This window comes from Schistocerca nitens, chromosome 5, assembly GCF_023898315.1.
Source record: "Schistocerca nitens isolate TAMUIC-IGC-003100 chromosome 5, iqSchNite1.1, whole genome shotgun sequence".
In the NCBI taxonomy this organism is placed as follows: domain Eukaryota; kingdom Metazoa; phylum Arthropoda; class Insecta; order Orthoptera; family Acrididae; genus Schistocerca; species Schistocerca nitens.
Genome location: NC_064618.1, coordinates 766050543 through 766069755, shown reverse-complemented (window position 1 = coordinate 766069755; position 19213 = coordinate 766050543). Strand labels below are relative to the sequence as shown.

General features: G+C 42.5%; 1 protein-coding gene across 1 annotated transcript in view; it reads left to right on the top strand.

Moving 5' to 3' along the window:
• LOC126260939 (serine palmitoyltransferase 1-like) overlaps window positions 1-19213 on the top strand; it is a 151714-nt gene that overhangs the window by 11142 nt on the left and 121359 nt on the right. The window contains exons 2-3 of the mRNA XM_049958445.1: window positions 16601-16708; window positions 16810-16908. Coding sequence (XP_049814402.1) covers window positions 16601-16708; window positions 16810-16908 — 207 coding nt within the window. The remainder of the gene's footprint in view (window positions 1-16600; window positions 16709-16809; window positions 16909-19213) is intronic.

Genomic DNA, 19213 nt, shown 5'->3' with positions numbered 1-19213 from the left:
CCTGGCTGCATGAACAGCTTTTATTCACATTCAGGCAGGTCTTGTTGCAGTTGAAGTCACATACATGGCCTGACAAGTGTCGTCGAAATGTCTTGAAACGAAAGTTGCGGCCCCAGTGATGGGCGGAGCTGTTAGTGTGGCGTTAAGTGCTGAGCTCATGAATGTTAGCGGGTGCCTAGATTTTGACAACAGACCTTGAGTCAGACCCTTGTCACTACATTTACCTCTACAATCAGTTTGTTGTCCACCATCAGCAACTGCTATATACTGGATTGCTTTGTATGCTTTTATTCTTTGCTGTCATATAGTATAACATTGCAGGTCAACAGTTAAATAACGGGGCACTTTTTACCCAATAGCATAGCATTCTTGTGACCTGTGGTATGACAGTGTGAACCATTATTTAATACACTCAGAATTCTTATATTATCATTACACTAAATTGACTCTTATCATGTTTGCTGTTGACCGCATGTACTTGTTTCAAAGGAACAGTTACATCAGTTTCGCAAACACATAGCAGAGAAATAACCAGTGTGTTGACCTCACATTCTTATATATCATTCTAAAAAGTGTGCAGTACTCTTCTGTATATACAACAAATGCAATAGATGTAGTTTTATAACCACATTGTTCCGATGGAAGAAACTGTACTGAAGTAAGTTAGCTTCACGTTCCAGGGTTCATTTGCACAATAAATCATGATGATGTGGAACAAGTCATTTTTCATTCCCGTCAGATATTATTTTGTAAATATGGCTACATGCTTGTCATTTAAGATTTTTTAAGGAAAAAAGCGACATACAGATGTGAGTTATTAATTCCTACTCACTACCTTCTACACATTACCTTAATAGAAATTCTTCTATGGAATAGAAGGAGTTGTCAAGGAGAAACTGTTTCAGTTTGTTTTCGAAATTTATGTTGATTTCTGTCAGACATTTTATATCACGGGTTCCGCACTTACGTTTAGTGAAAAAAATACGAGCTTACGGAATATCGGACCAGGTTTGTGATTGGATTCAGGATTTCCTAGAAGAAAGAACACAACATGTCATTCTTAACGGTTCAAAATCGGCAGATGTAGAGGTAATTTCGGGAGTACCTCAAGGAAGCGTGATAGGACCTTTATTGTTTACAATATACATAAATGACTTAGTTGACAACATCGGTAGCTCCGTGAGGCTATTTGCAGATGACACGGTTGTCTACAAGAAAGTAGCAACATCAGAAGACTCGTACGTACTCCAGGAAGACCTGCAGAGGATTAATGAATGGTGCGACAGCTGGCAGCTTTCCCTAAACGTAGATAAATGTAATATAATGCGCATACATAGGGGCAGAAATCCATTCCAGTACGATTATGCCATAGGTGGTAAATCATTGGAAGCGGTAACGACCGTAAAATACTTAGGAGTTACTATCCGGAGCGATCTGAAGTGGAATGATCACATAAAACAAATAGTGGGAAAAGCAGGCGCCAGGTTGAGATTCATAGGAAGAATTCTAAGAAAATGTGACTCATCGATGAAAGAAGTAGCTTACAAAACGCTTGTTCGTCCGATTCTTGAGTATTGCTCATCAGTATGGGACCCTTACCAGGTTGGATTAATAGAAGAGATAGACATGATCCAGCGAAAAGCAGCGCGATTCATCATGGGGACATTTAGTCAGCGCGAGAGCGTTACGGAGATGCTGAACAAGCTCCAGTGGCGGACACTTCAAGAAAGGCGTTACGCAATACGGAGAGGTTTATTATCGAAATTACGAGAGAGCACATTCCGGGAAGAGATGGGCAACATATTACTACCGCCCACATATATCTCGCGTAATGATCACAACGAAAAGATCCGAGAAATTAGAGCAAATACGGAGACTTCCAAGCAGTCGTTCTTCCCACGCACAATTCGTGAATGGAACAGGGAAGGGGGGATCAGATAGTGGTACAATAAGTACCCTCCGCCACACACCGTAAGGTGGCTCGCGGAGTATAGATGTAGATGTAGATGTAGATGTAGAAGTGATCAAAATTTTGGTTGCAGCATTATGCACCCCTTTTTGTGCTAAAGACAACCTCAATGTGACATAAAGAATGACATTTTTTCTTCTGGTGTAGTAATTGTTGTGTACAGCATTGTTCGTTTTGAAATGCAGTGGACTATTTATAACTAACTTCATGATGAAATAAATATACTGTGAATCAGTAGTCAAAGTACCCATCTCCTTGAACAGATGTCTACAAGATGATCATGGTCAAGCGCCACATATCGTTCTTACAGTATTCTGAGAAGGAAAATTGCTGTTCACCATATAGTGGAGATGCTGAGTCGCAGATAGGCACAAGAAAAAGCTTTTCACACTTAAAGCTTTCGGCCAATGGCCTTTGTCAGCAATGGACACACACACACACACACACACACACACACACACACACACACACACACAAATGCTACTCACACACGCGACTGCAGTGTCAGTAAACTGAAACCACAGTTGCCTGAGACTGTAGTCGTGTGTGTGAGTTGCATTTGCATGAGTGTATGTTTTTACGTATGTGTGTCTATTGTTGACAAAGGCCATTGGCCGAAAGCTTTAAGTGTGATTTTTTTTGTGACCCAGCATCTCCACTATATGGTGAATGGCAACTTTCCGTCCTTGATTTTCCATTGTTTGATATTGTTCTTACAGCACATTTTTGAGCAATGAAGACTTTCTTTCTTAATGAGTAGTTACCCCAGAACATTATTGAGTGAAAATATGTCAGCTTACTGACTTGTCTCTTCCCAAGATTTGCAGTGATTTGAAGTACAAATGTGGCTGAACTAAGTTGTTTTAAGAGTTCTAAAATGTGCTTTTTCCTATTTAAAAACTCATCAATATGGACAACTAAGAATTTGAAGTTTCCACCATATTTGTTATTCCCTCACCAAGTGTTACACTTATAATTGGTGTTATACCTCTACATGTGCAGAACTGAACATGTTGTGCATTGTTTACCATTTCTTCAGTTGCTGTATGTGTGCTTGGATTGATTACAGTACTAGTTTCAGCCGCAAAAAGAACTTATTCTGCTTGTATGGGGTGGTTAAAATTAAACTTTCGCTACTTGTGCCTGTGCAGACAGAAAACTATTTACCATATGGGTACCCAACCCTATAGGAATGATGCTCAGATTGTACGTTGCAGGAATGTGTTTCTAGTAGTACTATTGTCATCATTTGCCATTAGGCAGTGGTACTGGAATGACGATGTAGGGTAGAAACAAAAAGTCAGTGCATATTACGGCTACTGACAATTGACATGGATCTGGGCAAAGTGAGCAGGGCTTTACTTGTAAAGCTGTTTTATGAGAACAACAGCAATAGTGCTGCTGCTCTTCATGAATATTGACTCATTAAAGGAATACAGAGAAGTCCTCCTCCTTCACTCTGTTTGAAGAACATTATTTGGAAGTTCGAATTAACTGGCGATTTGGAAAGTGCTCATGGGAGAAGCTGATGGACAGTTGCACCGCAAATTGTTTAAGAAGTTACTATTGTCATGGCTGAGAGTGCTGAGAATGTGCAATCTTCAAGAAGAGCAGGAGCTGTTACGATAGCTGAACATTCCATGGGCCATCATTTGAAAAGTGCTGCGAACGGTTTTGACATGTATCCATGCAAACTTCATTATTCACCAACTTTTAGTGTGTGATGCAGACATTCAACTAAATGTTGCTCTTACATTTCTTTCAAGGGCCAAAGTTGACAATATGTGACCTTGGAAAATTTTGTGTAGTGATGAAACATACTTTACACTCATTTGGGCAGTGAACACTTACAGTTGTTGCATTTTGGGATTTTCACCACCAACGAATATTCGTGAAATTCCCCTGCATAGTGAATGCATCACTGTTGTATTGTGGCTTCACAGCAAAGTTCATGATTGGTCCGTTTTTCTTTGAGGATTTCAGATTCCAAGGACCAAGAAAATGCAGTGTGAATGGCACACATTACTCTGATTTCCTTCACCACATAATCCATGCTCTGTGAAAAAGAGGTGCTGTGGATGCAGCTGTTTTGATGCATGTGGAGCTCCACTTCACATTGCTTATGAGGTCACTCGGTTACTCTGTAGCACATTTGGAGAAAACTGAATAATTGGCCAATTGTTCCATGGCTACTAAGATCACCAAATTTGAACCCTCTCATGTGGAAATTAAAATGTGTTTGTTTCATTGGTTTATTTGTCATTTCTCTTCCGCATATCCTTACAAATGTTTTCACAAAGTTCCATTGTTCTATGATCACTCATTTTTCATGCAGACTCTCTCTCAAGTAGCGAAAGTTTAATATATAATGAGGAACAAAAGCAGACCTAAAATTGAATCTTGGGGAATCCCATATGTGATTTCTCCCCAGTCAGAATAATATACAACTTTCTGCATTCTTTTAATAAGGTGAGACATTATCCATTGGTTGGCTGTACCATCAGTCCCACAAAATCTCAATGATCTAGGAGAATATTGTGTGTCATAGAAAATACCAATAGACACTGTTTTGTTATTTAATGCTTGTAAAATTTTGTGGATGAACATGTCAATGGCATACTAGGTAGAGCAACTCTTCTGAAATCCGAACTTTGGTTTTTGATGTTATTGTTCCTCAGGTGAGATACTCTTCTAGAATACATCACCTTCTCAGAAATTTGGGAAAATGATGTCAGCAGTAAAATAGGTCAGTAGTTATTGATATCTCTGCTGGGAACACCATCAAATTCATATGGGATTTTATTTTTGAAAGAACATATAATTTTCTTAATTTCAGAAGGAGAAGTAGGTGATACACTCTATGATAGAATTTTATGAGAATGCATTTTCAATATACTGTTGTGATTTTTCTCTTGAACTGTTCGTCCCTATATTGTCTACTATAATTAGAAAATGGTTATTTGACATATCTCATACATGTGATCGTGATCATTTAAAGCCCTTCCATTTGAGGCAATAGAGATGTTATCCTATTCTGTGGCTGCTTGTCTTGTGTCTCATTTCACTACAGTCCATCTAGCCCTTAAGTCTGTCCTCGGAACTACTGATTTCTGACACAGTGTACCTGTTTCTTGAGTTTATAATGACTTTTTGTAGTAATTTTGAGTAGTTCTTGTAGTGTACATGTACTGCACAATCTCCACTTGTTCTTGCCATCAGACACATTTTTTTTATGGCTTGGTCTTTATGAGGGGGGGGGGGGGGGGGGTGAAGACAACACACAGATGAACAGTTCATGGTCCTGCAGCAGAATAAAAAATAAGAGCCACTTTCGGTAGAATGACCTAGTTCTCACTAGTCACAATCAGTGTCTGGTCAATTTCTGGTTGATGTCCTAGATGATTATCCGGTTGGTGTCTGGTTCAGTTAGTAAAGGCAGGTTGTTTTGTTGGTTGGAGTCTGGGGCAGCACTGGGTCACATCCAGTCAGAGATAAAGATGGCACTGAAGACTGCTGCTGAGAATCGCTACCAATGGATGAGCCGCAAAGAGCAGTTGGTGTTGAAGTGGCGTGGGAGCGAATGCTGCTGGTTAGTAGTCGTGGAGCATCTAAAATAGTCCAGCAGAAGGATGTCTGTGAGGATCATGTGGGTGCACTTCACGTGGTGTGTGGACAGATTATAGTGCCAAGGTCATGGTGCATGGTACTGGCAGCCAATGCTGGTACCACTTGTGTAGCCCACTGGAGTCTGGCGTGTTCACAGAGGGATGCGCATGTTGCTGTTACCCTCTGACTTGTACACAGTGGTGGTATTTGTTGCTGTTTTCATCTGGTGCATACACAGAGTGGCTTGTCTGGTCAGAGTTGGGATTGCTACAGAGGATGCCCGAGGGTATGGAAGCTGGCCAGCCACATGTGTGTTCTGTTGTGGTATGTTGCCAGGCAAGTGGCCAGATACTTCAGCCCCTACCCCTTCAGAGATGGTGAAGCCATCGGATGTCGATGGGTGGAGGGAAGGAGGAAATGAACAGGAGGTGGAGAGGTGGCTGTGGGTGTAACAGAGGCACCAAAAAGTGGAGAAAGGTTACGAGCAAGCAAGGATGCTGGAGGACAGGGACGAGCCCCATGGAGAGGGCACATCAGATAGAAGAAGCTGTTGTAGGCTGTGACTTCAGTGATGCACAAGGATGAAATGGACCAAAACATTTGAAGAAAAGTCACTGAAGGAAGAGGAAAACCTGAGCATGAAGAATGTGTGGTGATGGTACTCATGACTCCAGTGAGTATCTCACTGTGGTCGATAAGCCGCACTCGAAACAGTTGTAGCTCAGCAGCTGTTTGGGTTGGCAGTACAAACTAAACTATATCGAGGTCCGCAAGGGGCCGCAGGTGCCATCCCATGGGCATCATGTGTGTGGATAGCGATTGGTCAATGTGACCTTAAATACTGGAGCACTGAGATACAGTGGACAGTTCTCTTCAGAGAGCCAAGTCATGTTCAGTTTCCACTTACTGCCGAGTCTACAAGCTGCAGTGTTCGTCCATTGTCTCCAAGACTTAGGCTCCATAGACATTGTACGCCATCTCTGGACTCTACGTAGGAATAGTGACAGGACTTTAATATTTTGGAGGACTTTCAATAATTTCAGACGTCTAATTGTGCTGTACATTTCACAAGAAGAAACACCATTTAAGTTGAGTATTTTCTCATATATAATAAATATCATTTTGTTGCTAATTGTTGGGAATCTTTCTGATTGAAGATCACCTACGCCATCCTCCTGCATTCCCAACAGAATGCACTGATGAATACATTTGCATTGAAGAAGCACAAAAGGAAAATGGGAGACCTATCCATAAAAGTTGGCATCAGACAGTGTAGCAACACCTTGCAGATATGTGGGCCCAGATCCAGTTACGGAGGCAGCCACAGGTGCGGAAGGCTGAAGGACATGTGTGGACACCCGCAGTAGTGCACATTGGAGCATGGCAGTGCATATAGGAGCATGGTGATGCATGTAGGAGCATAGGTGGGGACCTCAGTGCCAGTAGACAAGGTACGCTACCCTCGAAGGGCAGGCTGTTCATGGCTGGCTACATCATTGCTACAAAGGGACAGGAGGACGGAAGTAGTGTCGGGCTCATGGCTAGAGGGAGCAGCAAGTGAGGTCAGGTGCAGTGATGAGTGCTGTAGGAAGATTGGTGGACACCCTGTCTCCAGCACGTGCACAGAGGCACCCTCGAGAGAAGAGACGACCATAACACAAGTTTCAGTCATCAGTCAAGATGCTCAGTAAAACTGTGAAGCTTTTGTTGACTGCAAAAAGCTTCTTAGACACACAAAAGAAATCTGCATACCAGTGATGGTGGTTGAAAAGAACTTCGGATATTTAAGTGTCACGAGCAGCCCCAACTCACCCCTAAATACGAATGCACGGAGGCATCTGAATCAGTCCAGGAAGGACAGCTTAGTGTCATTGGTGAAGAATCATGCTCCACTATCACCACAGACAGTGCAGGGAGGAAGCTACTACCAAATTGGCAATAGGCTGTGGTCTAACCGAGGAACAATGTTGGCGATTGACAGTCATTCTACTTACAATTTTCATATTCTTTGAAATCTAGAGTGGAGAAAAGACAGACCAAGTGGCCCACGGTAAAACACTGTATCATTTCTGGGGATCAACCACGCATTATCTGTGTGAGCCACTGTAACAAATGCTAATAATGGAAGCAGGTGACAACTACCTCTGGGGCATCTAGTACAAATCCCGGCTGCAGCAGTGGCATTCCACCAAATTGGAATTGACCTCTTGGGTATGTTCCTGAACTCAACAAATGGGAATCAATGGATCTCTGGATCTGATGTGACCCTCAGGGAAATACTGAAGACACTGCATGATCACTAGTCAGCAGTATTTGCTCTTGCTCCGGTATCAATGCCAGCTGCTTCTTGCAGCTAATACATCAGTAGCATTCATCAGCAGCAGCCTCCAGCACCGCCCTGATCTCCAACTGAATGTCAATCCAGCGAGGTCCAGGACTCCACTCAGCACCTACACTGGCTGGATCACAGTCTAGGACATCAACCAGACAATGATTGTACACCGATTTGGACTATAGTGAGAACTCTTATCATTCAATCAGAATGGCTCTTATTTTCTGTTCCACATCAGAACATGAACTGTTTATGTGTGTGTTTTTTCATTGGAAACTGTGGAACAACTTTATTATGTGCTGTCCTTGCCATCTTGTAAAGACCAAGACATAAAAGTGGTGGTGAGGAATGATCTTACATGTGCTCCTTTTGTTTCATGGACATGTCTCTAAAGCATCATTGTGATCCGCATGGCTCCTTCCATACTAGATTTCACTACTGTAATTTTCCCAGCTACTGGGTCTGCAATTGCAAGTGTCAGCCAGGGCATTGCTTGCTTGACTCAGCACTAATTGGTGATAATGCCCCCATGTGCCACAGACAGGACAGCACAGCTTCTCCATTTCACACACCACCACCTGTGCACCACTGAACTTCTTCGATGGCACCTCACCTGTGCCGATGCACAAACTCTTACCCCTGGTCAGAACTCAGCACAGTTGCCACCATTTCCTCTAGAGCTCGAAAATGTTCAGATTTGTGACCCATCTTCATTGCAGGAGTGAACCATCTTCTCCACATCTCTGCACTTCCCAGTGCTTCTCTCCTGGCTGCCTCTGGCTCCTCTGCCTCCAGCTGCTCCACCTCTGGCACTACCATCTCCAGTGCCTTTTCCTCAGACTTCAGTGCTACCCCTTGCTCTCGCTCACCTTTGGACTCCGATACCCTCTCCTGCTCTAATGCTTCCTCGGCCTCCACTGCCTTCTCTGGTTCTGACACATTCGTTGGTTCAACTGTCCTCTCTGACCTTGCTGTCTCTTTAGGCTCTGCCACTTCTCCTCAGCCTGGAAGCCTCCTCTGAACTAGCTCCTACGCCACCAAACCCACTGGCTTCACTGCCTAGGGCCCCATCAGTTTCACCCCCACAACTCCAATGCCTCCACCTGCAACAACACTGACTCCTATGCTGCCTGCTCCAGTGCCACTGCCGCCCTCACCACTGGTCAACACCCATCCCAGCTCCAGAAAGGCCAGCTCTAGCACCACTGACGTGTCTACCACTGGCCCACACACCTCATGCCTTCGGCTCGCACGCCACCAGCCTACCCGACCTCCACCCTCCTTCAGACCTCCATCGCTTTCTGTGCCCTTGGTTCCCACCCACTCCTTGGACCCCCTTTCTTTGTCCGATGGTGACGTCGTCGCTCTTTTCTTTTCTGACTCTGTGAACCCAGGTGTGTCACCTCCTGACATGTTGCCCTTTGTTCTGCCTTCCTTTCTGCTTGCTGCAGATGATTCCCCCTTGTCCCTGATCCCCTGGTACCCTCCTGGGCCTCTTTCTTCTGCATGTGGGTCATGCCCATCTCGTTGCACTTTCCTGACGATGACTTTGCCTGTCTCGTGTTTTCTAGGTCTACTTTGTGCCTTGACTGCCCCTCCGTTCTGCTGCCCTTCAGCAGCCATGCCCATTGCTACCATGCTGCTTCTCCTGAATGATGCAAGCAACCGCACATAGCAATCTTTGTTCTGCGTATGTGTTGGAATAGCTGTGTCAGTCTGGAGCTCTGATCTATCACAGTCTTTGACTGCTTGTGATCCCTGGAAGAAGTCCCATCTGAGAATATCATTATGATGACTACATTTAGTTAAAATGACAGATTCAAAGGCTAAGTTCTGTTATTGATGGTTATTCTTGGCAGTACTTGTTCCATCGTCTAGATGTACTTTCCATTTGTGACATTCTGCACGATCACTTTTGTATCACAAAACATAGTTTCCTTTAGCTTACGAATACAAGCAATTAATGTTACTGAAAAAGGAAGTCTGACTCAACTAGTGTCCGCACAAGTAGCCCATGTCCTGGCATCTTGTGACTGCTGTCCATGGAGTATTTTCATCTGTGGCGGCCTCACCACCATAGGTTGTCACCTCACTTAGTTTTCATGACTTTGGTAGTCAGGTAAGTGCCTGGTACATCTGTGCAGCAACAGGGAAAGGCTACGGTGTGTTGGTGTACGACTACGTCCAAATACAGTGATTAGCTTCGCCCACATGTCGACTATAATTGGCTGCAGTCAACTGGTGCTATTAGGACTGTTGTGATGGTTTATGTCTTGCAGCATAGTAGTCAGACATGCATTTTCTCTCTCTGCAGTAGTGCACAACTTGTCCAGGACACTTACAACAAAAAAATACCTGCATTTTGTTCTCTATCCTCCAAATGTCTGTTTGTTTGCTGGCTGTTGTACTTGTCAGATGAGTTGATTACCCCAGGGGGCTGACAACTCTTTTGTGAGTATGTGCTTGCTACAATGGGGCACTATCCTTTGCAGCACTACTGTGCTGCAAGTGTACACTTCCACCATCCCTGTCCTCCTCTCCCTTTCCATCAGATGCTGTTTCTAGTGCAGACACAGCTGGACCTGGTATGTGATTTAGGACCTTGGTTCTCCTTTACACTCCCACTGCTGTCTACATCTTGTCATTAATCAACACATGGTCCCCATTGTGGGCTTGACCTGCCATCACTTTTCCAAATTTTTCAGAAGTGTAGATCAAGCAGGGAAGGTTGCCCAGTGTGGTGTATGTTACTCCTTTGTGCCTTCCCATCTTAGCACCCTTTCTTTCTAATAAGATAGTACACAATACGCCCAGAACCAACACAGTAGCCATCCCTTTGTATGTGTGTGGGGGGAATCGTCTCACTTACTTGCCTGGAAGTAGCTCCCTGACCATTCAGGGATCACATTGTTGGTGCCTGAGCTGGAAACTTCCTATGTATGCCAAGGAGTACCTGCCCATCATGACAGGTACCAGGACTCCAAGCAATGGATTACTACTCACCAGAGACTGGGTGGTGCCCATGTGGAGAGCCCCCGTTCAGAGTGGGTGGCATCATGGCAGATGCCTTACAGATGAAACTTTCTCAGACTGGTGATAATATGGTCCCGTCTGTCTCTTCAGATGCAACCCCAAACTATTTCCTGACATTCTGGTGAGTAATCCATTGATTGGAGTCCTGGTACCTGTCATGATGGGCAGCTCCACGATGACCTGTGTCGTAGTGACCACTTCCCTATCTCCCTCTCCTCCCTCAGCATCACCCCCCTTGGCACCTACTCAGAATGGCTCTCAGCAATGCCACCCGTGATGATTTCACCTCCAGTGTAGTCCTTAGCTCCCTGCTACATGGAGGTATTGATGTGGCTGTCCAGAGTACAACAGCAGCCATCCTATCAGCAGCCAACTTAACAATCATTTATTCTTCGGGATCATCCCATCGGAAAACAGTACCTTGATGAACCTCAGAAATCACCAAGGCTATTAGAGATAACAGGTGTGCTCGGCAATGCCATAAGCAGCTTGATTGGTGGAGCAACTCATTGCCTTTAAATAGCTCCAAGCCTGGGTATGCCACCTAATAAAATGACAGAACCAAGACTGCAGGGAACGGCATGTTTCAACCATTGGACCACAGATCCTTCCTCCACAGGATTGGTTGATGATCAGATGCCTCTACGGATACCAGTCCTCTACAGGTGCATGTGGTATTTCCTTGAACAGTGCTGTCTTCACAGACCTAGATGCTGTCACTGAACAGTTTGCTCTGCACTGTGCTCCAGCCTCTGTGTTTGAGAACTATCAACCTTCCTTTCATGACCTCAAACAGCAGTTGGAGCGGATGCACTTATCCTTCACTACATACCAACTGGAGCCATATAAATGCTCCATTCAGTGAGTGGGAATTCTTCAGTTCTGTAGTCATTTGCCCTGATACAGCCCCAGGGCTAGACTGTAGCCAAAACCAAATGCTAAAACACCTATCGCTGGATTGTGAATTTCATCTCCTTACTATCTTCAACCATATATGAAGTGAGAGTGAGTTCCTATCTCAGTGGCATGAAAGTGTCATCATCCCAGTGCTGAAACGATGTAAGCACCACCTAGAGCTGGACAGGCATCACCCAATTTGCCTCACCAATGTTCTTTACACTCGAACACATGGTGGTTGTGCAGGCTGCTTGAGTCTCGGGACCTTGTGGCACCAGTCCAGGATGGTTTTCGCTAAAGCCGTTCTAGTGCTGATAACTTTGTTTGCCATGAGTTTGACCAAATGTCAACACATTATTGTTGTCTTCTTCGACCTGCAAATGCACGTGATACCACATCCTTGATACCTTACATGAGTGGGGTCTGCAGGGTGTGCTTTCAATTCTTGTCCAGAACTTCTTGTCTCACTGTAGTTTCTAGATATAAGTTGGTGCTTACCACAGTACCCACCATATACCATATATAAGAAAACAAGTGTCCCGCAGGACTCTGTGTTGAGTACATCCCCCCCCCCCCCCCCCCTTTCTCTCTCTCTCTCAGATCTAGCAGCAGCTGTGGAGTCCTCAGTATAACCCTCTTTGTATGCCGATTATTTTTGCTTTTACTGTTGCTCCTTTAGTGTGGTTGTTGATTGAACACTGACTGCAGGGCACCATTCAAAAGGCAGTCATGGGCCCTCACCCACTGCTTTCAGTTTTCAGCTGCCAAGACTTGGGTTATGCACTTCTGTAGATGTTGTATTGTTCGTCCACAACCAGAACTTTACCTCAACCACAAATTACTCGATATGGGGGAGCCTTACCACTTTTTGGGACTGGTCTTCAATGCCCAGTTGATGTGTCTTTCCCATCTTAAGCAAAAGTGCTGGCTACCCCTTAATACACTTCACTGCCTCAGTAACACCAGCTGGGGTGCAGACCACTTTACCCTTCTGTGGCTTTACAAAACCCTGATACTGTCCCATCTCGATTATGGGAGTCTGGCATAAGATTCGGCATTGACCTCAGCATCATGGCCACTGGACCCAGTACACCACTGTGGGGTCCAACTTGCAACAGGAGCTTTTAGAAATAGCCCTGTGAACAGCCTATTTGAGGAGGCTGGGGTCACTCCATTACAGATCAGATGGCAACTAGAGCTACTCAGTTATGCTATGCACCTTCGCAGCTTCCCTGAGCATCTGAACTACCATGTCCTTTTTCATAGTAGGGCGATTCACCTCCCACCATGGGGACCCAGAATTGGGGTCACAATTGCAGTTCGAATATAGCGCCTATGCTCTGAACTCCAACTTCCTCAGTGCCAGGTACATCCCCATGATGTGTACCCTGACCTCGGATTTGTCTTGATTTATCCTTTGGATGGAAAAATTCAGTTGACCCCATGGTTTTTTGCCACCTGTTGGTTGCTGTTCTCAGTGCGTTTCCAGGTTCAGAAGCAATGTACACTGACAGCTCAACAGTCGATGGATGAACCGGCTTTACATATGTACATGCAAGGTGGAGTGAACTATGCTCCCTGCTGAGTGGATGCAGTGTCTTCGCTGCAGAATTGGTGGCCATCAAACAGGCCCTTAGCCATGCTCGTTCTTACAGATGGAAGATGTTTCTGATCTGCTGGGATTCCCTGAGCAGCCTTCAGCCTATAGATGAGTGCTACCATCATCACCCATTAGTCACAAACATCCATAATCTTCTTTCTGATCGTCTGGATGGCCAGTCATCTTTGTTTGGACCCCTGATTGTATTTGGATCTCAGGGAATGAACATGCCATAGCCCAGGGTCCTCCAACAGCATTCTGGGCAGAGACTCGCTCATCTTACTCCCTCTCACTCCTCTCCTGCTTCTCCCTTTTTTTATCTCTGTCTTATTGTATCTTTGTTGCCATCAGGCTTCCCAGTATTTGTGTTTTGTATCCTTCCTTTGAGGATTATTCCTGGTTCGATAGATAAAGGATGATGGGACTACTGACATCACAGTTTGTTCCCTTTAACTCCAAAAAACCAACCAACCAGAGGAATTGGTTGTACCTGTCTTGGTTGGATGCTATTGGCTGTGGTGGTGTATGTCAGAGATGGCCAAGTTAAATCTTCGAGGTACATTGCACTGGTAGTGAGGATTGGTACCAAACACTGGGTTAATGTTCATGGGTGCTACCTCTTATGTACTCGGTTAGACAGTTCTGGCTCCCATAAAATGCCATGTGTCTTCTCTTAGAAGCTGGTATGTGAGAGAAGTGAGGTATTGGTGAGGTGCCGTGCCACAATTGCCAGAGGGACTACACTTGGGAGTCAAACATAGCTCTTTCATCTGACTCTTTTTTTGTTGCATTTCCTTGATGCATTGTCACTACTTGATGAATTCTTCTGTTGTGATGTCCTTTCCAGAAGGACTTCATACATGTCTCCTGTGACTCCCTTCACAAAGTGTGAGGTTTCGTTGGCTTCTGTCATATTTAGATTTACAATGGTCCAAAGGGCCACACTACTCTGTCTGTATGACTGTGTTGGTTCACCATGTTATTGGGCTCTGTTTTTCAATTGTTCATCTACTAAGAGGATTTGCTGGTGACTGTCACCAGAGGTTTTCTTCAGTTCGGCCTGGAATTTTTTTATGTTTATTTTTCACATCTGGTTCTATAGGACCAAATTGAGGAGCAAATCTCCTAGGTCATGGAACATGTCAGTACATGAAATTACAACTTAAAAGTAATAACAGATAAAATAAAATATTTATGAATCGAAAAAAAGACACTCCATAAGTTTATGTAAACGTAATCAACAATATAACACAGGAATCAGCTTAATTTTTCAGGGAACTCCTTGACAGTATAGAAGGAGTGACCCATGGGGCCGGCCGAAGTGGCCGAGCGGTTCTAGGCGCTTCAGTCTGGAACCGCGCGACGGCTACGGTCGCAGGTTCGAATCCTGCCTCGGGCATGGATGTGTGTGATGCCCTTAGGTTAGTTAGGTTTAATTAGTTCTAAGTTCTAGGGGACTGATGACCTCAGCTGTTAAGTCCCATAGTGCTCAGAGCCATTTTTTTTACCCATGGGGAAACACTTCAGCATGAATTGCTGCTAAGATCTTTGAATTATTGTGGTAGCTTATTCAAAATGGATGCAGCAGTATACTCCACAACTTTTCTGCACAAGAATCAAGGAAGTGTGATCCAAATGCAGATTAAATTTCTGCCTACTATTAATTGCCTGAAATTTGCTAATTCTTGGGAATAAGCTGATATTGTTAACAAGAAACGACAGTAAATAATATATATAGTGAGAGGCCAAAGCTAAAATATCCAGACTTACGAACAGGGGTAAACAAGAGGTTCGCAAATTTACACCACTTATTCCCCAAACTGCCCATTTCTGAGCCAAAAATATCATTTGAGACTGGGAAGACTTACCCCAAAATATAATACCATATGTCATAAACAAATGAAAATAAGCAAAGTAGACTACTTTTCATGTCGAACTATCACTTACTTCAGATACCATTCGAATAGTAAAAATGGCAGCATTAAGTCTTTCAACGAAATCCTGAATGTGGGCTTTCCACAACAGTTTACTATCTATCTGAACACCTAGAAATTTGAACTGTTCAGTTTCACTAATCATATGCCCATTCTGTGAAATTAAAATGGCGGGTTTTGTTGAATTGCATGTTAGAAACTGCAAAAACTGCACCTAGCTATTAAGCTTCTCATTTTTCTCAAACCACTGTTGAACTGAGCTTCCCAAGTAAAAGTACATATTTACAAAGCACAACATTTCATCCCACCTGTTGTATATGGTGACTCAGCTGAATCCTTTCATCAATTTTGCTGTCTTGAACAGCATTTCTGCCTATTTGAAGCGACAGTGATGTAGATGGTTTGATGTAGTGGTACCCAGTGCCCCCACCTAATGATGTCATGTTGAAACCACTATACCAATATGAAGTCCAAAGCTGAAGGCAAGGTCGTCAGTGAAGTAAGACACTTAGCACTGAAAGCACATTTATTACTGACACCAACGTACAGCCAGAAGAGAACTGATCTCATGTGCAGAGCTTATAGCTATTTATACAAGTATTGAATATTCCATAATGCTGGTATTTATACAAACCTCAAATACTCCTGATCATACAAATATCATAAACATAAGATATTTCAAGAACCTCCCAGAAATGATGAATACTAAATAACAAATAATTGCTGATGGTTGGATTTGAACTGGTGACCTGCAGCACACCAGCCAGCATGGCTAACTACTATGGTACACTGCACACACTAGAGCTCACGGCAGTATATCTGATTATAAAGGAGAACCTTTAGGAACATACAGCTGGTCAGGATATGCATCGGCTGAAAGAGAAACTTGCCAAAAATAAATATGTGAGGCTGTTTTAGTAACTATTATTGAATTGTTGTACTCTGTTGGTGCTTATGCAGGCTCCAAATAATAAAGTAATAAACTTCGAAATATTCTCAAGTCATTTCTGTCTCCATGAATTGAGGGATTGATCACAAGAAATATTTTAGTTTAATGGTATTATTCATTTAGCCTATTTAATTATAGCTTTTAATAATAGTTCTGTCTGTCTTTTGGCATAATATGTTTTCTTATTATGCCATTTATTTCTGTTTTTAGACTCTCAAATTATGCGGACAAATAGTTGGATGATATCAGTGGAAGTAACGTTATTTCCTTGCATTCACAGGTACCAGCATATCATCTTATTCTGGAAATATTCTTGGGATTATGGGTCCTATGGCTTATATTCCATAAAAGCTACAATCCTAATGACTTGGTGAAGTTGTCCAAAAAGGTATAGTATGTCTTTGCTATTGATTTTACTGAATGCTTTTGCTGGAGAAAGATGGAAAATTTTAAAATTTTTATGTCTAATATATATATATATATATACAGGAGAAAGAACAACTTATAAAAGAATGGCAACCAGAAGAACTTGTTTCGGATGTACCAGAAAATCACAGAGCATTGAATCCATACATTCTGAGTGGGAAGGTAATTTCTTTCTAATAATTATCAGTTATTGAAACTATTTACATATGTCTTTAACTTACACCATATTTACTTAATTAAGAACTATATGTCTTTTGGATATTTCTTCAATACACATGCCACTATGACCTTCAGTTTGGAAGGTTGGCACATTACTTTACCATGGCATTTCTATCACTGAATATACTCAGACGTTATTTTTTTAAAAAAAGAAGGCATTCTTGTTAATCTGAGAGCATATTTTTCCTTCATTAGAACTTCACATATGTGTTTCCTGTTTTCATTGTACTTGGGTCGCACAGTGGGAGAGGAGATAAATAGCAATAGCAATAATAGTAGTAGTAGTAGTAGTAGTAGTAACATCAGCAGATTATTCAACTGAAGATCACTGTTAGAGTGATGTTGTACATTTTGTGGTAGTACAATTTAATAAGAACAAGAAAAAGACATAAATCATATATACAGGTGTTTACATACAGGTCTAGTTTGGCAAGGATGGGACAGCTGGTTAGCTATGACCTACCAGTGGGAACCATCCCGGCACATATGTCTCAGTTTTGTAAAATCGTGTTGTTAAAATTTTAAGAATAATTACTCACATTATGGCTGAGATTTGTCTTGTACTGTCTGCTGTTGGACCCCTTTTTACATACATGTCATGCTCTAGTGTTACCTAAACTGTGAACCCATTCTATAAGTTTTCTTTGCACATCCTGCTTTTGTTTAGGTATTCCAGGACTTCTGTAAATAACAAGAAATCTGGGTGAACAAGTGTCTTTTAAGTACTTTGTGAAGCACCCTCAGCTAAGTTACTGGGCCTGTATTAAAGCTTAAAATTTTTACTACCCTTAAATGGCACAACATGCATATATTATACCTATAGATTTATTTAGTCCTGTTCAAGAATTCATCTACAGTATAGATAGATTACCAAGGAGACATGATTTCAATTTATTTTTAAAACTTACTGCTGACTGTCAGACATTTTATTTCATGTGGTAATTTATTGAAAAACTTTACAGCAGCATATCTTACCCCTTTCTGTGCCAAAGATAGGTTAAGTAGAGGATAGTGTAAGTCTTTCTTTCGTCTGGTGTTATAATCATGAGTGTCACTGTTGTTTTTAAAGTGGTCCACGTTATTGAGACCAAGTGAGGTGGCGCAGTGGTTAACATACTGGTCTAGCATTCGGGAGGATGACGGTTCAAATCCGTCTCTGGCCATCCTGATTTAGGCTTTCTGTGCATAAGGCAGATGCCGGGATGGTTCCTCTGAAAGGGCACGGCCGATTTCCTTCCCATCCTTCCCTAATCCGAGCTTGTGCTCGATCTCTAATGACCTTGTTGTCGATGGGACGTTAAACACCAGTCTCCTCCATGTTGTTAAGAACAAATTTCGTTACTGAGTAAATGTACTGTGTGGCTGTTGTAAGAATTCCTGACCTTTTAAACAGATGCCTTCAAGATGTGTGACTATTATTCTAACCACTTTCTTTTGGGCAGTGGATACTTTTTGCCTAAGTGTTGAGTTACCCCAAAATATTATTCCGTGTGACATCAGAGAGTGAAAGTATGCAAAGTATGTTAGCTTGCTAATTTCTATATCATCAAAATTAGCAATTTTTCTGATTGCAAAAGTTTCTGAACCAAGTCCCTTTAGGAGACCCAAAATATGAATTTTCCAATTAAGATTATCACTTATATGTACACCCAAAAACTTAGTATGCTCTACCGTGGCTACTGATTTCTGTTGATGTGTTATATTTATTGAAGGAACTGTACTCCTTGCAGTAGAAAATTGGATGTACTGTGTTTTATCAAAGTTCAGAGCAAGTTCATTTGCAGGAAACCAATCAATAACTTTTCCAAAGACATTATTTGTATCATTTTCTGTTGGAGTTTCTTTTATTGGATTAATAATGATGCCTGTATCACCAGCAAACAGTGTCAGTTTAGCTTCTTATTTCAGATAAGAAGGGGGTCATTCACATACATCAAGAACAGAAGGGGGCCCATAATCGAACCCTATGTAACACCTAATGAAATTTCACCCCAGTTGGATGAGGTGGGAAATTTCCTTAAATCACTTAAACCATATAAAGAAACTTTTTGCTTCCTGTTCTATAGGTATGACTTGCATCACTCATATGCTGTTCCATTTATACCATAGAATTGTAATTTCTGTAACATAATGTCATGGTTCACACAATCAAATGCTCTGGATAAGTCACAGAAAATTCCTATTGGTGACATTTTAGTATTTAAAGAATCTATTAAGTGGGCAGTGAAATTGTATATTGCTGTCTCAG